Here is a 27,837-nt window from a genome sequence, read left to right on the forward strand (position 1 = left end):
CACATGGAGGGTTTTTACTTTTACTTTCCATAATTAACAAACTCGCTTTAGAATTTAAGCAAATTTGTTATCTAGTTTCTTGGCCTGTGGTGGATTTTAAAAAGTGTCTTAGAGGTAGGCCCACTAATAGCAGTAAGAGGGACTAGGCCAGCACGGAGGAAACTGAAAAATTGCTAAAAAGCAGTAAGAACTCAGAGAGCAGAGCCCTGGGGGATATTACGTACAAAGCAAAGAGTCTTAAAGATGTCAAGTTGCCAACAAACAGTACTGCTATTATAGTAATTGCTTAAGTTATCAAGAAAGTTAAATTATTTTGTATATACATCTAAAGAAACAAGGCAATAGTAAATATCAAGTGCTCCTGAGAAAAGATTTTATCCAAAGTGTTATTTTTATTGCTATTTGAAAGGGCAAGCAAAATTTGGTTTTCTGAGAGAATTATTTTTGTGGAACATGTTAAAGAAACTCCCTTCCATCCATCCATCCTTCCTTCCTTCTTTCCTTCCTTCCTTCCTTCCTTCCTTCCTTCCTTCCTTCCTTCCTTCCTTTTCTCCTTCCCTCCTTCCCTTCTCACAATGGGAACTGTGCAGCTGTGCAACTAATCGTGTCCCTTATAGCATGGATGCCTGGAAAGCACAGACTCAAATCTGACTTTGAAAAACGCCAGCTCTGTAACCCTTTACAGCATATATGTTGTTTTGTTGTTCTTTTCCTGATTTTCACTTGATCTCTTCTTCATCTTGATCCCTAGTTATATTTTCCAGACCTGATTCTTTATTACTATTTACCTTTACCATTATTTATTTATTATTTGTGCTATAGTTGTAGTACGCTTGAAATCCTTTACGGAAAAAGATGGAGTGTAGGTCACCAACTCTCCTGCGATCTTTCTGCTTGTGGCATGGGATAAATGGTGTGACATTTTAATCGTTCCTCCATTAAACAATCACTTTGAGAATTCAATAAAGAGAAACCAAGCTCCTTGCTGATAAAGTGGGATTTTAAATGATAAAACACTGTAAGTGCTTGAATAATGAAGCTTTTTGGCTCATAATCTGCTGGACCTGGTAATTGAAAGGTTAATACAAAATCACACATCCTGAAAATTGCAGGTTAAATTCCAAAAAGTAAAAATTGACTAAATATAATCACAGGAAATATGCACAACACAAAGGGCAGCCAAAACCGCGTGGCAGCCGCTGCTTACTTCAGAATAAGAGAAAGGGAACCTCAAGCACACAGCCCTGCAGTAGTGCAGCCCTGTGAACTGCATGGAACCCATCATTCCTTCTTGCCACCACCTTTTGTTCTTCATTAATATGGTTCAGTTCAAGCAATCAGTGTAACTCAGTTCAAGAAATGTGGTTATCTTTACGATTTTTGTTGTTCTCAATTCTTGGATACTGTGGGTCAGGGTCCCAGTGAGTTGCTGTGGTGTGGAAGAGACCACATGCAGACTCTGGGATGGTAATCTGCTCTGTATAGAACCCCACTTCCACTAAGGACTTAGCTGTGTATAAATCTTCTAGCATCCCATAGTCTCTGAAAAGCCTACGAAGAAGAAACATATTTGAAGAGAAAATTTACAATGTCATGACCAATATCGGATTCTAGAAGCAAATCTACTCATAAACTGTATCAGGCAATATTTTGGTTCTAATATATTGCTTAGTTCAGGCACGCTCTTTTTAAAAAATCTCCCCAAAGGCTATAAAAACTAGCTTTCCTAAAATTTGGAAAGGCACATATAGGACATTTATATAAAGCAGTCACTTTATAAATTTAGTTGACAACTCCCTGAAAGTGTTTTTGGTCATTCATTGGGTTGGTTGTCCAAATTTGCTCCCCTCCTCTCCACGTCCCATTAATTTCTAGAAACTGTCCCTTTCTGAGATACACATTTATATCACCATCTTTGGGCTCTCAGCAGACCTGATAGTATCCCGTGAGCTGTTCCTGCCCTCGCCCCCACCATAGTAAACCAGCATGACACCCAACCCACACTAGACCAAGGAGCCTCTTCCTGGGGGATTGGGAAGCAGGCCTAAGGGGTTCCAGTCTTAGCCTGCATTGTCTCTAAAGAGAGGAGATGTAAACCTGGGAATTGTGGGTGGCCATGCTCCCCCCTATGGAAGAGGGAATAGAAGTAGATATGCAGAAAGAGAAAAAATGATTCAGAGAAGAGCAGAGACCAACAGAGAAAAGAGATAGAGAGCCCTGAAATCTCTGGAGCCCTCACTCCAGTTGGTCCTGAGGCCCATCCGCATCTCCACATCCTAGGGTCCTGAGGCCCTCGGGTTTTATGAGACCCTACTCTTACATACACATGTCCTTCTTCCAACGAATGCCCTGCATTTGGGATAAAGTATCCTTGAGGATTTCTATTATATGCAACCAAGAATCCTAACTAAATCTCCAAGCAGAACACTTTGTTCAAGGGCACAAACCTTCAAAGTTAAACTGAGGCAATCTGTTGGAACTAATTCAAACTAGCTAAGTGAGGACAAGTCTCTTCACCATTCTAGGTCTTAATTTCTGATTGGCATTGATTTCCAAATATCTCCTTTGCTGAATAATTGATTCAAGAGACTAAAAACACAGAACAACCCTTCCAGCATTTGTTTCCTTTTTAAAATGGGAGAATAACAAAACAAAACTCCTTTTTGGATAGTTATAAAAAACACTCAACTTTAGTTTCTTTGTCCAAATGTCTCAGGCCAAACTAATACTTGACTAATGCTGCTAACATTTTATAAAAACAATTAACACTTGGTGTAAAGTGTTCTAAGATGTATTTAGTTCTGGGGCACCTGGGTGGCTGAGTTTATTGAGCATCTGACCCTTGGTTTCCGCTCAGGGCATGATCTCAGGGTCATGAGATGGGGCCTGGCATTGAGCTCTGCNGTTCTGGGGCACCTGGGTGGCTGAGTTTATTGAGCATCTGACCCTTGGTTTCCGCTCAGGGCATGATCTCAGGGTCATGAGATGGGGCCTGGCATTGAGCTCTGCACTCAGTGGGGGGTCTGCTTGCCATTCTCTCTGTCCCTCTCCTTCTGTCCCTCCCCCCTGGTTGCACTCTCGTTCTAAAAATAAATAAATCTTTTTTTTAAAAAGTATTTAGTTCTTGTTTATCCTCTGGATAGTGAAGAGACATCTAATTTTACCAATAAAGGGGTTTTCCAAGTCATAGTAACTTCTAAATATGATGGACTTTCAGAGATTTGTCATCAAAAGCTGTAGTTTTCGTTAAATTTTAAAGTAGGCACAAATGGATTAGCAAGAACTTAGAATCATAGAACTAGATGGGAGGAAAGCAGTCTAATCTTTTCACACTGTAGACAAGGTGCTAAGACCCAGAATGAAGAGACTTGTCCTTCCTTAGCTAACTTAATCAAAGAGAGGGCCAGAATCCCTATGTCCCAGCTACCATTCCAATTGCTTTTCTGTATGTCACAGGGACACCCAACCCTAAAGTGGCCGGTGTGCTCTCTGCCCTCTTCTCCCAATCAAGATGCCGCCCGCAGTGCACATAGTTCCTTGAGCATAGCACTCGTACAAAGATCCACAGGACTTCTGTGTTTGAATGTGAAAGGAAAGGGTAAGGAGAGAATAAGAGCGAGAAAACGTTGTCATGGGAACACGGAGGCAAATCACAAGATAAAAAAGAATTGAAACCCATTCTGCCATCTCAGACTTCATTTACTCAAGTAATAAATCAAGACATCTGTGTCAAAACCAATGCAGTGTAAAATAGACTAAAGATAAGCTTTTCAATCCAATCAGTACTGTCTCCTCAGTACCAAAATCTTTTAAAAGGGACACCATTGCATATTTATCTATACTGCTGTTAAAATATTATATGGGCATTTGTGCAAGCTCTCTCTTTGCTCTTTTTTAAAATTCTAAATTGCTCACCAAGAAGGATTAATGTAAAGATAGAATTATCTACCATTTTATGCTCAGAACAGTTTCTAAACTTACGACAGGCCAGAAAAAGTCAAACAGATTTGGGTAATTAAGTGTTGACCCCAGATAAGATAAATGACCTTTTCCAGGGGCGGGTTAAGTATACCCCGGGGCGAGGGGGGTGGGGTGTGTGTGTGTCAGTATTCAGCACCAGAAGGGAATTTAATTCACCTGGAATCAGGTCAGAGAAGAAAATATCAATCATTGGGGCAGATGGCTGGGAATTCTGGCCCTAAAATTCCATGGTGGGATTTGTTTTATTGCTCAAAAAAGGCACGGATTCTTCCATCCCAGTGAATGTTAATCAGCCTTTCAAAGGTTCATTCCTTCATCCCTTCACTCATTCAACTATTTCCTACATGCAGGCACGGTGCTACTGTGGATATAGCCCGCTGGCGCTCGCTTAAGTCCCAGATCTCCCCAGAGAGGCAGGCCCACTCGGTATCTTCCTTGCAGGGAGGTCATTNTGCAGGGAGGTCATCTGACAAAATCATTGCTTTCTAGAGACAAACTGATTGTTTTAACACTTTCATTTCACCAAACAGTTTCATTCCCTTTCTGGATTTGTAGATTCATACTCTATGCAGAGTGTGAGAACTGGAAAGACCTCAGAGAACAAATGTGATAACCTGCTTTGTTCAGTGAGTTGTCAGGGCCCCTTAGCGAGTTAATTGCCAGAACCAGAGCTTCATTTTCATGTCTTAAATTCCAGTGCCAGAGACCTTTAAATAAAAACTTTCCATCAAAAATTTAATGCACTTTGGGGCTNCATTTTCATGTCTTAAATTCCAGTGCCAGAGACCTTTAAATAAAAACTTTCCATCAAAAATTTAATGCACTTCGGGGCTCCTGGGTGGCTCAGTTAAGCGTCTGCCTTCCACTCAGGTCATGATCCCAGAGTCCTGGGATGGAGACCCGTGTCGGGCTCCCTGCTCAGCGGGGAGTCTGCTTCTCCCCCTCCCTCTGCTCCTCCCCACTGCTCCTGCACAGGCGCACGAGCTCTCTCTCGCTGGCTCTGTCTCAAATAAATAAATAAATAAATAATCTTTAAAAAAATTTAATGCACTTTACAGACTTATATTTCAGACATTGGTCTTACTTTAAGGCAAAACAATCCAAGATACAGAAAGTTAAAACTATTTTTTTCTAGTCTGCTTGACAAGGCCTGCCTATAGGACAGTAGACGGGCACTTCCCTTCACTACCTTAAGGAAGAACTACCCATCCCTGTCTCCCTCCGGGGTAAACCTCCCAGGGACTCCTTGTCTGTCCTGCTCCTTCTCCACCCTGTCTTCCAGATCTGAACACTCCTGGAAGCTGGTGGTAAGAACTCAAACGGGTGATTTCTTTTGAGATGACAGAGGAAGAGAAAGAGGAAGACCAATAGAGAGAGGTAAAATTTCTGGGAAATTTAAAGCTATAGGTGAAAATTTTGTGAGGTTTATAAAAATGGCATTTGGGGGAAATTTTTTCTGTCATTTACATACCGAAAGTTATTGTTATTTCAAAACATAACATATGTAAGATATGAAGACCTAGTTTAAAAAAAAAATGGAAATTTCCCAAAATGATTATAGAGAAAGCTTCTTTCCCTCTCTTGTNTTACATACCGAAAGTTATTGTTATTTCAAAACATAACATATGTAAGATATGAAGACCTAGTTTAAAAAAAAATGGAAATTTCCCAAAATGATTATAGAGAAAGCTTCTTTCCCTCTCTTGCGTTGTGTCTGTTTTCTTTATCTTTGTATGGTCTTTGCATCTTTAACCCCAAATTCAAGCCACCCATTGACAGTTCCTCTCGTTCCCACAGAGAGGCAGCAGAACATGGGGTCCAAGAAACTGTTAGGGCAGGCTCTGGCCTCAGACCATGGAACATTTTGTGATTCACACTGACGGGCTCCCCACAGGAATGTTGTAGCCCTCAGCTGGCATTGCCAGGAGCTGGAACTCCGCGTCTTGCAAACCCAGGCCTTCCCTGCTTCTAGAAAGCCACACTTGTTCGCGCAAGGCTGGTCACTAGATCCGATATTCCTGAGGGTCCTTCTCCCATTCTTTCCGCCAGGGAAAGTAGAAGAATAGTATCCCAGGTTCTAGAAGCAGTGGGTTGCCTTCCAAGGAAATCTCACCCTCTCAGAAGACACTGAGAGAAGGCTGAAAGAGCTCTGACTTCGGAGTGGATAACTAGAGTTCTGTCCTGAGCTGCCATGTCCTAGTCATAGGACACAGCAAGTTGCCTGACTATCCCTAAACATCTTGTCACCTCATCAGTGAAGGGGGGATGATAATAATGTATATCCTTGCAGAATTTTGAGGTTTTAATAAGAGGAAATAGTGCGTTGGAAGGCCCATGTTGGTCACAGAGCGCTAAAATTGTTTTTACTATAAATTAGGAACCAATTGATTTGATTTGATTTGCTGTGCTTATTCCCTATGCTGACTTTAAGTCAACAATTTTCACATTGGAGCCCATTTGTTTCAACTGTGAGACGATAAATTTAGCCATCTGGAGCACTGCGAAGAAGAGAGTTTACGCTTACGATCCAGATTTTTCTGCTTGGAAAGTTGATACAAGAACCTCGATCCTATCATACACATGTAGGCTGTGCAGGCTTTGCTTCCATATAAGCAGCGTTTCACTTTAACAAATATGATTGATCATATTTTTCATGAGTACATCAAGTGGAAGTTCCCACTATAGTTAATCAAGGGCTTTCCATTCATAGGTGACAAGAAGATGTTTTTAATCACCCTTCTGCCACTTTGCAGTGACTTATACAGCTATGAGAAACATGAGAACACTGGAGAATTATCAGACACTAATCTAGCAAATCCAGACACCTTAATCAGCTCAGGATCACAGATGGAAAATCTGTCTCTGTTAATTTCTCCTTTCTCTATCACAGAAGACCAGGAAGGGGTCACCTGGTTAATAATAGCCATAAGGCATTTAAAGGACTTGTGGTCTGAGGGTGCTAATTTCACAACTTGCCTTCCTGTGGTGGAGGGGATCACAAAACCTGACCAGCAAACTCAAGGTTAATTTTTTTAGCCCTGCTTCCTAACCACCTTGAGTCCCACCCTACATGAACCGTGTATTCCCTGGTCCTACCCAAATGTCCCACTGATTTGCCTCTCTTCTTCTCTCCTTTAAGACAGGGCTACAGAGTATCCCTTTCACTGGCCCAACACTTTTGTATACAAATCTACGTTTTTAGTCTGGAATCTTGCAATCCCTACTTTAGATGGGGGCAGATATCTGGGAGCCCATTAGCAAAAGGGGCTACATGAGGCAGACAAGGCAGAAATCTACCCACTTGGACCAACTCCCAAGGTGCCTCTCCCTAGACAAATGGCAACAGTTCTGAGGCTTTGGCTTATATCTGGAAGATAGGAGGGGAGAGTAGGAAAAGATGGCGTTTTCAAGTTATCAGACCAGCATTAAAGTACATAAACAACTACTGTGTGACCCCACATACAGAGACGGGGCTCTGACGCACGGGTATGTCATTCCTTCCAAATCCCTGTAGGAAATGAATGATACAAGAACTAGGAAGGAATGTAAACTATTTCTTAAGGAAGCATGCTAGCATCTCTCTTCTTCTAAGAGTTCCCCTGAATAGAGCTTGGGCTCATCCTTTCTTAACTGTGACCGTACAGGCTCCCTGTTAAAAGGGGAAAGGGAAAGGAAGGATGGCGTGTAGAAGCATGTAGGAGACAGCCGCAGAATCTACATGAAGCCACATCACTTCCAAGCCCATGGAAGACTCATTTTCTGATGCTATGAATTTCATCCGTTCCTCCTGTGAGGTCCCTGACAGTCCCCTCCATGTCAACCTTCCACATATCCCAACAAAATCCCTACTCTCCTATCTCCTCTCAGCAACCCCAGCACACACACACTCTTCCTCACCCTCGCTGCTGTCACCTATGCATCTACAAAGTTTAGCAAATTGTCCATGCTGCGAAGAAAGGAGAAATAAAAGCATAATTTTGTATTTTGTCCACTCATTTTGGGAGCCATACACCTGAACTGGGTGGAGAGAGCAGCCTCGTGATGAGGGCGTGGAGTCAGAGATGCGGAGAACAAGATGCTAATAACAGAGTCAGCGTGGCCGTGATTGGAGATACAGCCCACAAGAGCTGGAAGAGACCCTGAGGATCACGCTGACTTACCTACCCCTCCCTTCCTGCTGGGAAGTGGAGGCTGGGAGGCTGATGTCCAGGCTACATATCCTCTTGGGGCGGGGGAGGGTGATGGAAAGCAGACGTGGGCCTTAGAGGGTCAAACATGTAAAGATGTGTCTGAGTTCCAAGCTGCACCCCAGTTCTGAAAACCTCCACAAAATTCACTGAAGCCTCCCCAAAGTTCCCACAGCCCATTCTGGAGAACAGATTTTGCTTCTGTCCTCTTCTTTTTGGAAGGAAGAAGATTTTTGCCTAGCCACTTCTCAGTTCTCCCATCTGGAACTGGGGATATGGGCCTTTATTCTTCAGGGTGGTTACGAGGATAAATGGGATCTAAGACAACATCTAGCGTGATGGCTGGCACATCACCGGGCTGTAAAGGTCTGTAGACCTCCTTTGTCCTTCCTCTGGTCTTCCCCTAAAAGTATGTACTTCCTTGCCTAATTTCTCTTCTCCTATCTTTGGCAGAAATCTTGGGAAACAGTTATTCACTCTCCCCTTCCAAACAAAAAGTTGTTCCACGCCCGGGGGACTGTGGCTGGTGAGTCCTCTACTATTGAGGTGCACCCCATCCACAGTGGAGGGGACACCCAAGTGTGAGGAACTGGGAACCCTGGTGGACTCACCTGTCCCCACTTTCTAGCCCTCTTCCAAGAGAACAGCTGGAGTCCGGGGATTCAGCCACACACCCTTTCTTACCTTGAGAGGCAGAGCGGCAGGCGGGGCCGGGTAGCTCTTGCTGGCCTGAATGCGTGGACAGTATCTGCAGAGCCTTGCTCTCCTAGCTCGTGCTGTGCTCCCGGCTCCCTCTTCACAGCTGTTTGGGAACACCTGGCAGGTGGCGACCGTTCTCCTCAGCATAGCGCTCTCACCCCTGTCAGTAGTGTGAGCCAGGTTGGACTGTGGAATTGAACATCCCCAGGCATCCCAAGACCGAGGGTCCGTGCTCCGCAGGTCCTGGGGGGCAGTGGTGGCTGCCCAGTGCTCCCAGCCCATGGAGGGATTGCTCCTTTCATCGCTCATTACAGGAGCTGGGCTAGGAAGGCTGCATGACAGGGGCTGTCGTCGTCCAAATTTCCTGGAGGCAGGGGCCAGGGAAGGCCTGTGACGTGGGGATCTGCACACGCGACCCCTCCTTACATGCAGGTCCCGGGGTTTTTCCTCTCTCTCCTCCTCCTTCAGAGCAGAGCAACTGAAAGCAGCTGGTTCCTCTGTCCCAGAGCCCCCCTTCTGCGGCAGGCGCGAGGGGGGAGCAGCCAAGCCCTGTGTGCGCCTGAGGTCCCGGCCTGCCAAGAAGCCAGTCCTGGGACTTGGGAAAATGTGTCCCTCCTCCGGGCCCCCTGGGGCTGCTGTCCAGGCTGCCAAGGCTGCAGACAGGGAGGGGGGAGCGCGGGCAGGGGGGGCCTGCAGCTGGATGGAGAGGAAGGAAGTTTTCATCTGCTGTTGCTCAGGCTGTTCAGCCATTTCCTCCAAGGGGGTAGGGCTGGCTCCTGCCAGGGTCGAGTTTCAGACCTCAGTGCCCAGGGATGCGAATGCCAGCAGCTGTGGGCAGACACGAGTTGGCCCCATGTTTCCACTGACAGCCTGAGGAAGCAAATGACACGCCTTAAGCACCCAGGGGGAGTCTTCAAGGAGCAGGCGGAATGTTGGCTGTGGGGCTGGACTCAGCACTCACTTCAGAGAATCACAAGAACAGACAGACTGGTGGAGCACACTCTGGGACTGAGGGGTGGGAGCGGACAGTCAAGACTCCGCCGCTCTCACCTTGGTGTGTCGGATGGCATTCCTTTTTCTTAATTAAATATCCCTTTCCCCATATTTGAAATGAAAACACTAAAGTTATTTGTTTCATTGTTTAATCCTAAATTCTGTATTAGCTACACCTGTTCCTTGGTGTCTGACTTGTGAGACACTGTGTGATGTAGAGATGAACCCTCCAGGACACCAGAGTGTGCTTGCAGTCTCCCTGCCTGCATTGGTAACACACAGTTGTACACAACTTCAATGTTTTCATGAATTTCCTCTTTAAATCCTGTGGTTATTTAGGCGTGCCCCAGCGTTAGTCCCATAGTTCCATATCAAACTACTTGACATCACACACACACACACACAAATAAATAAAAATAAACAGATAAAGAAGAAAAAGAGATAAGGGGAAAAAGAGAGAGAGAGTGACAGAAAGATGAAATAAAAAACCTTCAGTGACAAACCAGATGCAAGGGGCTTTTGTTTGTTTTAAAGAAATACTTCAGCCTCTTGTGAGAACCACAGTAACCCACCTGAAAATCCACTGAGTAATTCACTTTCCGTGTTACTATAGGCTCGATACCTCTCACAGTGGAAAAGACCATTCTGAGTCCTGTGGCCTTGCCCCTGAGGAGTGAAGAGAGTAGGAGGTGGGAAAGGTCTTTTCTTTTTCAGTGTGGACTTGACTGCAAGGGAACCAGGACATTATGCGAGGAGACAGACTGAGCCCAGAGCCCAGAGAGTTGTCTGCTCTGCAGCACACGAGCCTGAGCCCCTCTCCCTCCCTGGCCCCTGGCCCTTACCTTCCATCGGCAGCACCCCTGGGGTAATGCAGGGCCACGGCCCTGGCTGACCACCGCTGGCCAGGGCGTCTTGGGAAGTTCTCAGGATGGGTGGCAGGGGTTCTCCATTTATTTTTATTTTTAAACGTCTTTGCACAGCCTTTACAACCAAGGTGATGGCAGCTCTGCCCTCATTTCCAGACAGCTGACAAAGGACTCAGTGTACATCTCCTGAGAACTGTGCCAGCGCTGTCTCGTGTAGGCATGGGACACTGTAACCCTCTACAACAAACACCATTACAGAGGAAACTGTGGCAAAGCAGTGTTATACCCAAGTCTTAGACCCGTCCACTGAAATAATGATATGTTGATCTGATCACGCTGTTTTTCAACAGAAGTCCTGTGTCCGGTCCTCATGTAATTTGCCCACTCTCCCCTAAAATTACTTGTTTGGACACTAATCACTCAACAGATGCTAGTTTGTTAACTGATCAACCGCTAAGAAGGCCAGGAGTTCTGTGTTTGTACAGAACAGGAACTTGGGTGAGAGGAAGCCATCGTTTTGTTTTAGCCTCTATGGTGGCGAGCATTACAGCAGGTGCTTTGCACACCTTGTGTGACTCAAGGCAGAACACAGTCCCCTGAGGACGTGGCACCACCTTGGTCCTGCAGGTGAGGAGTGTGCGGCTCAGGGGAGTGAGAGGATTACCAGCTGCCTCCTTCCCACAGCTGCAGATAGGCCAGGGCTTTGAAGAGTGAGAAGATGAGAGGTCTCACTTCAACTCCAGCCTCCAAATAAAACGATGTACAAAAGAAGTATGGTGGTAGTGGTAGTGTGTTCGCGACACTTCTCTCTTCTAACTTTTTATTTGTAAGCCTACCCCAGAAGTGACTACGGCCAAATATTTCGTTTCTGGGTTGTGCGGGTTTGGAATAGGAGAAGAGTAAAGAATGGTAGATGCCACTAAAAAGTCGACAGAAGGGCTGACAGGGCTTACTTGGAGGACACACGTAAGACATCTCCTTAGGACCCTCCTAAGTATTTGGGGGGCACCTTAGAGGGAGGCTGAAGTTCTGTGTGAGAAGTTGAGGCAGGTGCCAGAGAGACATGGGTTTCTGCTATGATGTAAATAGCACTGTGATTGAGAGCACATGATTTGATGCCAGGCAGACATTTCTCTGAATCCACTGTGTGGCTGTGTGACCTTCAGCAAATTACTTAACCTCTCTGATAATTAGTTTAAGATGAGGTAACAATATCTAATTTATAGGGTTGCTGAGAGGATTAGGTGGAAGTGTATATAAAGGGCTTACTTAGCTTAGTAGCCGGCACATAATGGTTTCTCAATAAATGTTAGCAACTCTTAGAATTTATACCCACATACTATTAAGGCCTACAGAAAACTGGTTGACCCAACGGAAAGGTTGAGCTGTGACATGAAATGTATGTATTTAATCCACGGTGGGCAATCACACGCATGTTTTCATGCTTCTCATGTGATGAAGCACCTAAGAGCTAAGGAATTAATTGGGATGAGGGAGGAGTCAGCTGTGAATTGGGGTCTGGACACATGTGCTTGAGTTCTGATGTGATCATTTATTAGCTATGACTCACAGTAAATTTCTGAATTTCAGTGCATTTACCTGAGCAAAATAAATTTCTGCCTTTCCTGCCTTACAGCATTACCTCAAAGATCAAATGGGATGATCTATGTAAGAATACTTTGTAAACACAAAATTCATATATATTAGGTCTTAAAGTCAGCATGGGTTTTGTTATAATATCAATAATAACTCTAAATCATTGTCTCTGATTTCTCTGAAGACTCAAGATTTCTTTGTCTGAAAGGATTCTAGGTTGACTCCCACCACCATTGACCTTCAAGATTCATAAGGTGTGATCGCAAACAACAGATAATTTAAATTATACTCTATTTCTGCTAGTGATTTCTTCTCATTACATTTAGAGAGGAAAAGAACATTCTAGAATCTTAACAAGGGTGGTGTGGGGACTGGACATTGAGGAGGGATATCAGAGTACTTGCTTCTCTCACTTAAATCTTATGACAACCTTAGGAAGCAGGCAGCAGGATCCCCCTTTTAGAAATGCAGAAAAGAGGGGCACCTGGATGGTTCAGTCGGTTAAGTGTCTGCCTTTGGCTCAGGCCATGATCCCAGGGTTCTGGGATAGAGCCCCATGTTGGGCTCCCTGCTCAGTGGGGAGTCTGCCTGTCCCTCTCCCTATGCTGCTCCCCCCACTCAGGCTCTTTCTCTCTCTCTCTCTCAAATAAATAAGTAAAATAAAAAAAGAAAAGAAATGCAGAAAAGGGAGAATAAGGAAAACGAAGTCACTTGCTTAGAGCAATGTGTTTTGGGAGGACAGGGATTTGAGATTTTCATCCAGGTCTGGCTCTTCCCCTCCCTAGGCTGGGTGGGCCCAATCAACGCTGCAGCTGGTTCAGCCTGTCTGTGCTTCCCATCTCCAAAGCCTGGATTCCTGGGAAAGACCTAGTCACCACACAAGTGTTAGGTTTGCTGATGAGGGAGCCTCTCTGAAATTGTTTCCCTGGTGCTCTTAAGAGCTTAAAATGATTCAAGATTGTACAAAAATGGTACAATCAAGATCTGTTGCCTGAGTTGAAGATAAGGTTTTCTCCCAGGAGTGGTGATTCCAGAGAACAAGTGTTAGAGGTGCAAGTTCCAGGGAATCCCAAGGATTCCTGGAAATATTCTATTCAGAGTTAAAGTCAAAGAGTCACAACCTGCCTCTCTGCAGTCAATCGTTCTCTCAGAAGGTGGTATCCACAGTGGTCCACCCTTGTTAATTAAACTGGGAAACTTCTGGAGTCACTGTGACCAGTTTGTGACCTGTTGGTCATCCACAGCCTGATAGGAAGGAAAGAAGGCTATAGGAAGTTTAGCCTCTCCTGCTATATGTGTTTGGAAAATGCATTCCTTTTTTTTTATGAATCATAAATTTTATTTTATTTATTTATTTTTTTAATAATATTTTTTATAATATTATGTTAGTCACCATACAGTACATCCCTAGTTTTTGATGTAAAGTTCCATGATTCATTACTTGTGTATAACACCCAGTGCACCATGGAAAATGCATTCTTGAGTCAAGAAAGAATGAGAAATAGGGCAGAGGAAAGGGTGGGGCATGGGACTGAGGAAGAGTTTGGCAGAAATGAAACCTGAATGGCAAAGGAGGCAAGAAGAGGCCAGAGAGAGTATGTTAGGGCAGGAACATGGACTGAACTGAAAGATATGACCTAGGAGAGTCCGAGCAATGCCAATAATAAGCACTGAACATTCCTATTCATGCCATTTCAAATAAGGCTTCAAGATTCTTTAGGACAGTCTATCTACTGGTTAGAAATACACCTCCCCTCCAGTTGTGGCTTATATAAGGAGATTTGCTTCATAGTGAACATGTTAATGCCGGCGTTGACGGTTACCACTTACTGAATGTTTACCTATATACCTGCCACTGCCATGGGTATTTTATAACTAGATCTAGATCTTTCACTTCTAATCCCCACAACAAGGTAAATATTAGAGTCTCTGTCTCAAAGCAGACACTAAGTGTGCAGGAGTTAAACTATTTTCCCAAAGTGACATAGCAATCAAGTGGACGCAGACTCAGGTCTTTCAGGCGCCAAAGTCTACGGGGTTTCCGTGATGCCACACTGCTTCCAAATGCCTCTGTTCAGGGACCAACTTTATCTTCTATGTTATAGATAAACTAGCCTGAGATCTGGAAAGGTTAAAAGAAAGACAAGAACACTTTCCTCACATCCTTTTCAAGCGCCAGGGGCACACGGTCCCCTCAACTCCTCCATCTCTTACTTTCTTCAAACTCACTCGCCTGTGACCGTTTCTTGCCTCTCCCCAAGAAGCAAGCTCGGCTTATTTCTTCAGGAGTCGACACCATGTCAGATATTTCCCCTTGCGATGATTATTTTTGGAAGAACCAGATGGAGTTTTCCCATTTCCATTTCCTGTTACTGCCTGCCACCTTGACTGCCCCCCCCCCGCCCACAGATGGGCGCGTTTTGAGTGACTTGTGTTTTAAGTTGATACGTGCCTACCCCGGCATCTGACCCCATAGGCTGACTGTTTTTGAAGTAAATGGGAAAAGTTCTTGAACAGACCAGAGCGATGCCCATGAGGAATTTAAATGCTCTGCTCTGTGTCGTGCCCAGCTGGCTGGCTGTCTTTTAGTTCATGGTTTCTGAAGCCTTTTCCACTGTGAAAGCGCTGGACAGTCAAAGGTGGGGGTCTTTGCAGCCAGGCAGGGAGCAGGCTCCACCTTACAGAAGGGGTGAGGTGGGGTGGGATAGGGACAGTTTGTGGTGTAAGCAGTAAGGTTTGAGTTATTTGTGTTCTAAGACCCAGGTCAGGGCCAGAGGCTATACCTCCTTCACTTAATCTCTAATTGTTCCAGATCGTTCTTCAGCGAAGCTTTCCTCACAGTGTTAGTGCATTTGCCAGAAGCAGCCTTCAAAAAAGCTTGATTAGATGAATAGGGATTACATCTAAGTGAACATTTTATAACTAATTAGAGGAAATGACTCATTTCTATTGAACTTCATAATGGCTGCAATTTCATCTAGTGCCACCATGTGCCAAGGACTTCCCACTTGCTACCCAGTTTAGTCCTCAAGAGGCCACAGGATGAAGAAACTGAGGCCCAGAGACATGAAGCACCTTGCCCAAGGTCATTAACAAGAGGTAAAGCCAGCATTCAAGCCCCTTTTGTCCTAACTCCAAACAGGGGCCAAGTGCCTTTGAGAGCATCCCTGTCCTCATTCCAGTCCACTCCAAGTTCCTTCAGTGCTCACTCCATCTCAATTCAATGGATTTTACTAGCTGCTGCTGCCTCGGTCTTCTAAGACCCCAAGTCAGTCATGCCCATGATCTGTGGTCTCCAACATAAAGATAATCTTAACCGCTGGTTTGCCTGTACCTTCCCTCTCTTTCCAGACTTTCCTCCCACTGCTCTTCCATGGGATCCCCCTCATGCAAGTGTGTTCCCCATGCAAAACTTTCACTTAGACCCTTGCTTGAGCCCCTTCCCTTCTCTGTCTTCCCCACCTATGCAAACGCTACTGCCTTCTGGGGCCCTGTACAGATTCCATCAGCTTTCTGACACCTTGCCAGACACTCCAGCCATCAGGAATCCTTCCCTTCCTAGCATGCTCTGCCAACAACTTCTATTCTAATGCCAGTCACGTGTTGTTCCCTGTGGTAAAAGAGAGAAAAGAAAGAAAGAAGTTTTCAAAAAGTTTAGAAATTGTCTTTTTGCTAACTCCTGACTCAGTCTCAAAAATCCAAAATATTTTAGTGTTGCAACCATTCTGCCCTAAGTAAAACATCTGGCTTAGTTGTATACTCGGATCAGAACCACATATTGGTAATTTTTGAGATATACCAGACAATAGTTTCACTTGAAACACTATCAAATTATGACTAATTCAGCAGTGGGTTTGGAAAGCTGTGTGTACGGCATACCAACTTGCCCAATGAGGCACTGTTTAAATAGAAACGAAGGAGGTTTTATCGGGCCTTAATAATAAAAACACTTACTAAGCACATATTGATTGAGCATTCACTCGCTACCCTGCAGTAATAATGCCCTTGCATAAAGGGTCTGACAGGAAAACACAGTGATCTTCGGTCCTTGGGAGTTTGATCTTTTGCTCTATCCCCTGACTCCAGCAAGGGCAAAAATATGATCCAGAATCAAACCAGTCACCTGCATCAGTGTTAAACACAATTTCTCTCCCAAGAAAGGCATGATGTAATCCCTTAAGTAACAGGAAGGGAGAAGTCGAGAATATAATAAGGCTAGATAATATTTGGGGATACTTACTTATCCAAAATGGATTCCCTGTTTTGTTTTTAGTATTTCTGGGCTTTTGCTATGATTCTTGACAGGGGCTTCAGGTCAAAGGACTGATGGTCACTGGAGACAGGCCTAGGCTTTGTTTTGGAGAAGAATGAGAAAAAGAAAAGAGCTCTGACCAGATTGCAGGTCTAGCCCCACACTTCACCAGGAGCACAGATTCAACATCTATACGTGAAATATAAAAATATCTGCCCTAACTCAGAGTGTTACTGAATAATTACCACGTTAAGACTATAAAGGAGAATTTGAATTCTGATGCTTTCTTTTAAGATAAGACAAATTCATTAAACAATTGAGGTTTTATTTTAATTTTGTTTTATTTAAATTCAATTAATTAACATATATTATTTAATTAGTTTCAGAGGTAGAGGTCAGTGACTCATCAGGTGCATATAACACCGAGTGCTCATTATGTCACATGCCCTCCTTTTTTTTTTTTAAAGATTTTTATTTATTCATTTGACAGAGAGACAGCCAGCGAGAGAGGAAACACAGGTAGGGGGAGTGGGAGAGGAAGAAGCAGGCTCACAGCAGAGGATCCTGATGTGGGGCTCGATCCCAGGACCCCGGGATCACTCCCTGAGCCGAAGGCAGACGCTTAACGACTGAGCCACCCAGGCGCCCCGTCAGATGCCCTCCTTAAGGCCCATCACCCAGTGACCCCAGCCCAACCCCTTCCCCTCCAGCAGCCCTCAGTTTGTTTCCCATGGTTAAGAGTCTCTTACAAGACATTTGTCTCCCTCTCTGATTTTGTCTTGTTTTGTTTTTCCCTGCCTTCCTCTATGCTCCTCTGGTCTATGTCAGTTGAGGTTTCTAACACCAGCGGCATGTATGTCATGGCCACCAAGGGACACACATTCACCATTTCAACAAATATTGTTGAGCATCGCCTGTGTGGCAGGGACTGCAGAGGTAAGTATGCACTAGTCAGTGCCCAGAAGCAGCTTCGATCCAGTGGGGGTGCTGCCTGCACGGAAAACTCTGAATCCAGATACAAGTAAGGAAACGTCCTTAGATGCAATGAGGCCACAGTGCTACAGGGCTCAGAAGAGAGGACACTGCAGAGAGTCAATAGGTGAATGCTATTATGGACTGAATGTTAGTGTGCCCCCAGGATTTATTAGGTTTAAACTTAATCCCAGTGGTATTTGGAGGTAGAGCCTTTGGGAGGTAGTCAGGTCATGAGGGAGGAGCTGTTTTGGTGGGGTTAGTTTCCTTAAAAAAAGAGGCCAGAGGACTGTTCCTTCTCCTGTCGTGTGGGTACACACCAAGAAGTCAGCATTGTGCAACTGGGAAGAAGGCTCTCGTCAGACACTGAATTGGCCGGCACCTTGATCTTGGATTTCCCAGAACGGTGAGAAATAAGTTTCTATTGTTGATAAGCCACCAGTGTGTGGTATTTTGTGAAAGCAGCTTGAATTGACTAAGACAGAAATTCATACCAAGTAATGGGATGCTTTACAGCAAATCCCTAAGAAGGGGGCAGCAGCTTTGCCGCCGGGTTACAGGTGGAGGCAGGAAGAGGTTTAGTTGTTTGCTCAACAAAGCTGAAATTAGCATACAGGAACGTTTGTAGACAATTGTGGTAGGAGCTCAGAAAGGAAAGGAGAGCTGTAAAGTTTTCCATCTTAGAAAATAGGTAAATAATCACATACAGAATGTTGATAGAAATGCGGACAACAAAGGCCATTCCGATGAGGTCTGTGATGGAGGTAAGGAACTTGTTATTGGACAGTGGAGAAAAGGCCATCCCTGTTATAACATGGTGAAGAATGCCGCTGAACTGTGTTTGTGTACTAGTATTTTGTGGAAGGTAGCACTTGCCAGGGATGAAGTTGGATGCTTTTAAGATTATTTATTTATTTATTTAGAGACAGACAGTGATAGCAAGAGAGAGTGCGAGTGGGAGGACAGGGAGAAGCGGGTTCCCCGCTGAGCAGGGAGCCAGATGCCGGGCTTGATCCCAGGATCCCGGAATCATGACCTGAGCATCTGGCAGATGCTTAACCGACCGAGCCTCCCAGGTGCCCCATGAAATCAGATGCTTTGTTGAGGACACTTCTAAGCAAAGCGTTGAAGAAGTGACTTGGTTTCTTCTGACTTCTTACAGTAAAATATGAGAGGAGAGAAGCGAATTACAGAAGGAATTACTAAGGAAAAAGGAACCAGAACTTAAAGATATGAAACATTCCCATACTGAATAAAAAGAGAATGTGTTTGGAAGAGAGCGTAGGGTGTGGTCCAGCACCCATTTGATAAGGAGATTAGAATGGGCGTGAACTGCCAGGCAAGGAGCATCACGAACGTTTGACTTTTCAAGTCAAAGGTGAGATGAGAGTAGGAAGAGAGGGCAGTTCGGAAAATATGTACTTACGTACGATGCGTCTCTGCAATAGGTTTCATAGCACATATCACGATGTGTCATCCCAGAGTTACTGATTTGCTGAATTATTTGAAGTCTGTTTCCCACAGGACCAGGGGAGGTACCACGTGACTTTGTTCTTCACCCCACACCTAGTCCCCAGCACAGAGCTTAGCACCATAAATACTTGTTAAATGAAGAAACAGTGTGTATGTGGACAAGTTCTTGCCTTTAATCAGCTTGTAATCTAATGGGGAAGACAGAAAAACACAGCTTTAATACAAGGTAGAATGTGATAAACACTGAAGAGAGGTACAAGTAGAGAGAGATTTTTCTGACAGAGCGGTCAGGGAGGTCTCATGGAAGGAAGGCCACCTGAGCTGGCCTTGTCGGGAAGCATTACAATAGGTAAAGATTAGGAAGTCATGCATTCAAGGCTGGAGGAAACTAGAGGAAAAACACAGAAATGGGGCATGATGTAGCAAGTTTAGGGTGTATGATAAGTGGCTCAAAATGACGGCGTGCATGCAAACATGGTTTATAATGGGAAATGGGGGACGTTTAGATCACAGAAGGCCTTGAAAATAAAGTTACGGGAGTCTTTTAAGGCTTTTGAGGAGGAATGACTTTGAGTCTGTGAAAGACAGTTTGTTAGTGCGCTCGATTCCGTGCTTCAGCCCAGCAAACCCTTCTTGGGGATCTGGCGAGAGCTAGTCATCCACACTGCGCTGGGGGTGAGGGCGCCAGGCCCTTCACAGGCCACATTTCACGAGTTCCCCCAGCACGCAGTGGCACTTGGGGTTTAGATGAGCAAACAGAGGCTCTGAGGGTGCGTGGACCAAGCAGCAGCCGCAGTAACCAGTGTGGTCTGCCAGGCGTCCGAGTCATTCTCTGCAGCCCTCAAGCCGTGTTCCTGTCAGGAAGCAAACAGAAACGCTGCCTGGGAGACACAGCATGTCCTTTCTGCTGGGAGAAGAACAGAGCCAGTATGGGGCACTGAGGCTGGTGGGCACGTGGCCGTGCCCGGTGGGTAGATGCAGACAGACAGGGCACATGGATCCGGTTCCCCTTTGCCTGGCAGACCAGGCAGCAGCGACTACCTCAGCTGGATATGAATGGATGTGCTTCTCACACAGTCTGTGCCTTTCAGAAGGAAATCTTCTAATAGCAGGGGGGGAAAGGCCTATTTATCTTGAAAGGAGTAAAAGAAGAGTGAAGGGTAAAGGGCAGGAAGCAATACCTAAAACTATAACTGTTTGAAATAGAATGCTTTTCATTAGGTCTGTGCAGCTGTTTCAATGACAGAAAATGGTTGCTCATTGCATTTCACACACAGACGTGTTAGGGCTTCTTTTTCAACTTAGCACGGCTTCTTTCGCCCGGGTAGTCAGCATGGCCTCAGAAGTGGGAAAAGAAAATGCCCTCCCATAGGGTGCAACTCGAAGGAGGCCAGGAAGGCCTACTCGGCCCCAACGAGATGCTCACCAGGGTGACACAGATCCAAAGTTCTACCCTTACAGATCCGTTTCTCTGGGTCAGTCATCACCTGGGGCGGGGGTGGATTCTCTTGTAAAATTCCAGTTACTCTGGGAGGAGCAAACCCATCATACAACCAATATCTTGGTGCAAGTGCTTTTCTGAGGCTGTTTCATACACCGTCCAGGTTCAGCAGCTCCTGGAGATGCGAGCGGGGCAGCAGGAGGAGAGAATGGGCCATAGGCAGGCCAGGGAGAGTCTCACCTGCACCCACTATTCCCAGTGAACTCCACACAAGTCAAGGGCAGGGGGCGCAGCTGGTGAAGGTAAAGTCCGACAACAGCATAGGGTTTTCCTGGGTTCAGTGTTTCCAACTATAGTTGGAGAATTTTCCTTTAGTCACTTTCTACTTTTAAAATATGGAAAACAATGAAAAAAAATTTTTTTAGAGACACGTTTCATCCTTTCCAGCTCCTTGTTATTACAAATATTTGCTTCGGAAAGAAATATACCAGCATGTGTACACACACGTGACTGTGCTTTCTGTTTGTTTTGCGTTTAGCAATAGGAAAAACACAGTTAACACTCTTTAAAAAATCCAGCCAAGCAGAAAATTGGGAACAGCAGCAGCTGTGAGAAGAGACGTGTGCACAGGGTACAAACGAGTTTTATTCCACCCTAGACTGCCTGTCCTCAGTCACTGGTGGCCCATCCGAGGGGCAGACGCTGTGATGCTGGCAGTGACGATGGTAGAGAAAGAGACACACTGAGAAAGAGACAGGAGGGAGAAGCAGATGATTTTTTCTACAAGAAGCTCTTTAAATGCTTGGAGCCTATTCCCAATGGCTCACATACCCACTGTCTGGCCAGGCCTTGGCTTTGAAGCGAGAATGCCCCGCTTCTGCCATTTCCTGATGGGGTAAACTCGGGCAAGTCACCGGGGCTTGCTGAACCTCATTTTCTCACGTATAAAACGATGATCATAATGTCTCCCTGTAGAAGAGAAGCAAGGACTGAATGAGATAATATGTAAGAAAGTAGTTTATAGAACGGATATTGCTATGCACAAGTGAGTTATTTTTCTGAATGTATGACTCCACTTAAAGTTATAAAACATCCCTGACAAGCATGGCCTCCTGGATAATTCTTTGTATTTTTTTAAAGATTTTATTTATTTATTTCAGAGACAGAATGAGTGGTGGGGAGGGGCAGGGGGAAAGAGAGAGAGAAGCAGACTCCCTGCTGAGCAGGAGGCGGGGAGGGGGCTTGATCCCAATCGTCGGGCCCTGAGCCGAAGGCAGCCGCTTAACTGACTGAGCCATCCAGGCGCCCCCCCTCCTGGATAATTCTTACACAGATCTTAAAAGATGAATAGGAACTAGCCCGTCTGAAGGGTGGGAGAGCATTTGTGTTTTCAGTGAGCAAAACACACGTAAAGAAACCATGGGGCATGCAGTTTGCAGGGCAGTCTGGGGTGTGCAGACTTGGGGGATGGGGTGGGCAGAGATGAGCCCCAGGTGGTTTGGCTTCGTAGTACTAAACATTAGGTTTGCAACAGGCAGTGGCAGGAGCTCAATCCTTCAGGGTTGAGGTATATACCTTGGTATGTACCTTGTTAGCAAGCTTGCATTTTATACCCTAGAACAGTGTTTTAGCTATTGTGTTCAGTGAAATTTTAACAAACATATTTTTTCCATTTTTTTTATTTTTCCATCATGATAAGTGTACCCTTTAATTCTCATCCCCTATTTCCCCCATCCTCCCACCCACCTCCCCTCTGGTAACCATTGCAAACATCTATTTTTAAAAGTTTCTATAGTCAAGTGAGTTCAGGATTAAAGATTTGATCCTGTTTCTTTACTGTAAGTCTCCCCAGAGCCTTCAGTATGCTAATATACACCATGAATCCTCAATAAGGGAATGCACTCTGCAATATTTCTTCAGATTTGACTGCAGGACCTCTTCCTGACCCCTACTCTCTCTCCAACTCCCACTGCTCAAGGATTTCCATCTTCCAGCTGCACACGTTGGAAAATGCTGCCGCTGCAAGAAGCCATTTGTCAGGTTCACTGCATATCTGTGCTTGTAAATGTTACTGTGGCTTTGCCAGCTTTTTCTGATGTGCTTCTGCTCACCAAGACACTCCTCCAAACTTCCTCTTCACGTGGGCCCCTGCCTCTTCCCCCAGTGGATAAAGTCACTTCCCGCTCTGCAGGAAAGATGAGGTCCAAGCTGGAGGCTGGCTTTCTACTCCACTCTTTAACACATCTGCACCCGTAGACTCTGTCCTGGTTAGTCTCTGAGATGTCATTTCTCCTGCCTAAGGTGGGTGCCAACATCTTAGTCTAAGAGGAGGAAAGAATTGTCAGAGAAGGGAAGCTAACTCTTTGAAGTCAGTGGTGGTAAGAGTCAGAGATCTGGCTGGAACAAACCCATCTCCTGATGCCAAGTGAGGGCCCTTTCCACCCGCCATGCTGCCTTTCAGATGCCTCCCCAGAGGCCCAAGTATATGACAGATGCATGTCATTAATACATTTTTTAGAGTGGCATAAAATTACCTAGTCACATTGTGAATATCTGCTGGTAGTAATCTGTCAAGTTTTTTGGGGTTTTTTTGTGGTTTTTTTTTTTAACTATAACTATTTTAAGTTTCCCCTTCTTTTCACAGCACTTTCTTTAGGATAAACCATTCTAGTCCTAGAACTACCCAGGGATCAATATAACGTTTTCTGTCCTAACAATTAAAACTAAAACTAATTTTTTTTTCAGATGCCTTTCATAGGAGCTCCATCTTTTTCTCCCCCTTTTTTCCATCATTTTCTCTGGGTCACTATGTTGAGGATGTCCCAGCAAGGTGCTTGAGATGTACCTCCTTTTCAGTAGGCAGCAAAGTGCTTTCATCACCAGGTCTGTGAAGGCATTACCACCACAGAACCAGACACATCAGTGTGCTGGCTTCACTTAGAATTTTTGGATTTTTGAAACAACAATGAATAAAATAGCCATTTATAGCCCTTTGCTAAAGGTCTCTTGGCATCGATTCAGTTCGACACCTTTCTTTGTTCATTTCTTTTGGTATTTAGAGTAGAGTTCGACCTCCTTCGTTTCACAGGTATTTGGGTAGAGTTAGTTTTTGTTTATTTGCTTTTAAATACATCTTTAAAATCTGTATGACCATTTTTGAAGTTTTCAGAGCCATTGTCACTGTAATGACTTTTTCCAGGCACCATTTCAATCCAGATACTTGAAGGAAACAGGCTTGAGACCTTCAGAGCTGCTACACACATGTCCTGAGTAAGAGCACTTGCTCTCCGAGTTTAAGGCAATCTCATTCGGAAAGAGTGAGAAGTTGTTTGTGTTTAAAAATAGCCAGCTGAGTATGGGAGGTTTTTTGCAATTACTGTGGAAAGATACTTTCAGGCCTGATTAGCCCCCAAACCACAAACTATAAATGTTTTATAGCTTGTGGTCATAAATATATTGAGATAATCTAAGAAATTTACTCAAAGACCATGATAATTTGAACATGAAAAACCCAAGGCTGAACTATTTGGTCAAGTCAAATATTATTAATTCTTAATGAAGAATAAAATTACTAAATGTAGCTTAGTACAGCCATATGTTTATATAGTCTAGTTACCTTTTCAAAGAATAGATATATATCTGTGGAATCACTTTATCTTCCCAACAGTTTTGCCTTCAATTTCCTTCTAATTTAATTCATTCCTTATGCTGCTACTGGGGATCCTTGCCCATAACACATCCATGAAGCAATGGGAGGGAAGTGAATTTATGGCTTTTGTAAAAAATGATTAGAACGGTGGAGTATGGAAATCAGCCTAGGCAGGAAGGGAGGCATTTATGAGGAGGGTATTTTTGGATAGTGAGAAAGTGGGAGGATCAATGAGGTGGAAGCCATGGTGAGATGAAAGGACTTTTCTAGTAGGAAACATGAATAATTAAACTAGAAGGATATGGATGGTCTGGGAGCTTAATGTTGGCATTCAAGATTTCAGAGGTGGTGCAAATTGTCCAGGGTTCAACGATAAGAGGAGGTAACGGAAGTACAGGGAAGGAAAGATCATATAAGACAAGGAGGTGAGCAACTGAGATGCCAGAGAATTAAAATAGCCCTTCTTGGGAATGCTGCCGTTACAAAGAGTGACAGAATTTGGAGTGGAGAGGAAGCCTGGGAACGATCGAATAAAGAAGTGTGACCGGGAGGTGACAGAGACTAGGGAGGTAGTGTGTCCAAGTCACATGAATGTCAAAGGGCAAGGCTTTGCAGGAAAACATGGTCTGGAGGTGGCCCAGGGAAGCGAGGAAGATATCTACCTTAACTCTGGGGTCCTGGTTACATGGAATGTGGGAGAAAAGACAGCCTTTGGGGGCCATGGGAAAGGTGTCTTCAGAGAACCTCCATATTTCGAAAGAGAGGTGGTGATATGGAGATGTTTCAGGAGGGAACTGAACGTGGACTGGATCAGGTCAGGGCACACATGGAGAATGTGCAGTGAGACCGTGGTGATGGATGCTGGGGACGCTGGGACCTCTGGAGCGATGAGGTGGGGAGGGGGGCTGTGCACAAAGCAATGAGCCTAATGGCCTCTTAGAGGAAGCAGATTTGGCTCTGGTGGCCTGGTGCCACAGTCCTGCCCTTGTCATCACAGGCAGCTGTTCTCCTTGGGTACCCCACATAGCTGTCCCGGTCTGCCTCTGGATCCTTGCAGCTCTCCAAACACACTCCGGATCCCCCCACCTCTGAACTCTGCCCTCAGTGTTCCTTCATGTGAAGTGCCCTATTTAAGTCCCCAACTGTCTTTATTGCTTGACACAAACGCCACACTCTCTGCAAAAGCCTACAAGACATTTCTAATCAGAAACAACTGCTCTTGCTTCTGAATTCATGTAAGTGGAATGGGATATGGAATTTGAAATGGAATGTCTTAAAACTATTTTTTCCCTCCTCAGCAGAAAACCTTTTTTCTGTGCATTCTTGAGGGAAGGTGATATGTCTTAAAGAAAGGCCCCTGGGTTTCCGAGGCCCCCACTCTTCTCTTCCAGGAAGGGAAATAAGTTTTGTGTTGCACAGGGTCAGGGTTCCAGTTTGATGGACCACCAAGCCCCTGCCTTGGAAAAAGCAGAGAATGAGGCTTTGGTGAAGGAGGGCTAAGGAAGATGTGGTGGAAGCTGGGGAGGGAGCTGAGGAGCTGGGACAAAGGGGCAAGGGGGGATCCAGAGAGGTCACATCCCTGCGACCATCCTGGGGACCCTGGCAGCTGCTCTCAGAGAGTATTAGAGGGGAATAGAGCAGGTAAGGCAAGAACCGGAGCCGAGACCGAGGTCTGATCACGTACCCTCCTGAGTGGGCCCATCGCCGCTTCTGTACCAGAGCCTTCGCCGGTCCACTGCCCCGGTAGCTGTACTTGGTGGCTCTGCTGCTTTCCGCAGTCCCTAGCAGGGACACCGAGGATGTGTAGTAGGTTCTCGGTTTTCTTGAGTTAATAAAACGTCCTGCGAGGTAGGTGGGATAGGTCTCAGCCTCTGTACTTTACTCCTGAGGCATAACAAAGTTACAATGACATCTGTGTGCTTACTTAACCAGTGATGACAGCGGAGCCGGAATGCGGCTCCTCTGTCCTGGCACGGCTGCCGTTTGTTTTAGCTAAGCTACACAGCTCCCCTGAATGGGAAGAATTAGGGTATATCAGAAAAGAAAGGCAGGACTTTGTGATTCTGTGTCAAAATCATTTTATAGGGGACTCCGTAAAACTTCCTCCTTTTGTTTGCCTAGACGTAGTCTCCTGCTACGAGCACAAAAGCAACAGCGTACAAAGTATGAATGTGGACAGGATCTGAGAGACAAAATTAAACTAGTTTTAGAGTTAGGTTGGGATTATGAGTAATACCCACTGACTTTTCTTCAATATTTAATATACTATTTTTATGTTAGGTTTATTTTTATGTTATAGATATGCTTAAGAAAATCTCAACTTCACAATAAAGCAACAACAAATAGCATTTGTTGAGTTGCTGTTAAAAAGAAACACAGACAAAAAATATGTTCATGTCTTTGCTCCTGGAAGACAGGGAGAATGTTCTGTAGGTCAGGGCAGCATCAAAGGCTCTCCCACCCTGGAGGCATTCCACTTGAGATGCAAGAGGTCCTGGGTATCAGCTGGGGACTCTGTGACCGAACGCCATAGGTTGCAGGTGCCTTTTGTGGCTTTGTTGATTGAAAAGCAACTGAGTTGGAAGCAGAGGAGATGATTAAGGAGCAAGAGATGGAGAAAATGGGAGGGAGGCGAAATGCCTATATTCACTTTAGAACATCATCAGCAAATGCCCCCTTTGTCGGTCTCTCCCTACCGAACTCTCACTAGCTGTCACCTGGACACCTCCTGCTGGCAGCTCCTGAGCAAATTCTGATGAAGGCAGGTAACATCTCAGGACATTCAGATCCATCCATGTAGGGACTCAAATTAGACTTGCTGCCATAGGTTACATGGTCGGCGGGGGGGGGGGGGGGGGGCGAGACACCCTCCTGCACCCCGAGTTAGAGCCTTTCCCTGAGTCCTGCATGTAGGAGGTTAATAAAAGTAAAGACTGACTAAATTAACTCCTGCTCTTAGAATGTGGAATACTGGTTACCTTTAGGGCATGTGGATGGAGCCTGGGAAGGAGCAAGGAGGAATTTCTGGGTTCCCAGTCATTCCTGTGAAATCTACTGATACACACCCTCTTCTAGATGAACGTTATCATGCGGTCAAAAGGAAAGAAGAAAGAAGGAGGGAGGAAACAAAGAAGGGAGGAAGGAAAGAAGGCAGATAGGGAAGACTGTAAAGCCAGATGGAGGAGCAGTTGTGTATCGTTCTAGCTTGTTCAGTCGTGCTAGGACACGACAAGAGCTTTCTTATAGGACGATTAGCTTGACTGTGGAGCGCAGTGTAAGTGGAATGAGGCTGAGGCAAGAAAATGGGGAAAGAGTTACAGTGGCCTCCGTCTGGGTGATGAGGGCTTAGATGAGATTGGTATCCACAGTGACGATAACTAAGAGAGTAGCGGGGCCATTAGCTTTCAAAGGAGCCAGTTTCGAGGTAAGCTATCACCTAAATAAACCGATATGCAGCATATGTTACAGGCTGCTTTACATAAGCTGATATTTCATACTGTGTTGCACAATATTAAAACTCGCTTCGTTTAAGTAGTAATTATAATTCTTGTTGTTATCAGCTGGGCAGGGCCCAGGAGAGCCCACGTAGACGTGCTCAGCTCCGTGGCTGAGCTCAGAGCTCTGGTCCTGACCAGCCTCTATTCGCAGATTGGTGCCATTTGTCAGGAGGACCCAGTGAGGGCCTAGCACAGACCAATCAAATAGTTGGCAGCGCGAACATTTTTTTG

At 45.1% G+C, this 27,837-nt stretch overlaps 1 protein-coding gene across 4 annotated transcripts in view; it reads right to left on the reverse strand.

The window, feature by feature from the left end:
* Positions 1-27,837, reverse strand: part of PSD3 (pleckstrin and Sec7 domain containing 3) — a 744,476-nt gene that overhangs the window by 626,972 nt on the left and 89,667 nt on the right. For 2 of the 4 annotated variants that reach the window (XM_034647652.1, XM_034647649.1), the window contains exon 3: positions 8,853-9,737. In XM_034647652.1, coding sequence (XP_034503543.1) covers positions 8,853-9,617 — 765 coding nt within the window. In that variant the 5' untranslated portion in view covers positions 9,618-9,737. Of the gene's footprint in view, positions 1-8,852; positions 9,738-18,972; positions 19,170-27,837 lie in introns of those variants that run through there. The other 2 variants (XM_034647651.1, XM_034647654.1) reach the window with 2 other exon arrangements.

This window comes from Ailuropoda melanoleuca, chromosome 18 (assembly GCF_002007445.2).
Source record: "Ailuropoda melanoleuca isolate Jingjing chromosome 18, ASM200744v2, whole genome shotgun sequence".
NCBI classification, from domain to species: Eukaryota; Metazoa; Chordata; class Mammalia; order Carnivora; family Ursidae; genus Ailuropoda; species Ailuropoda melanoleuca.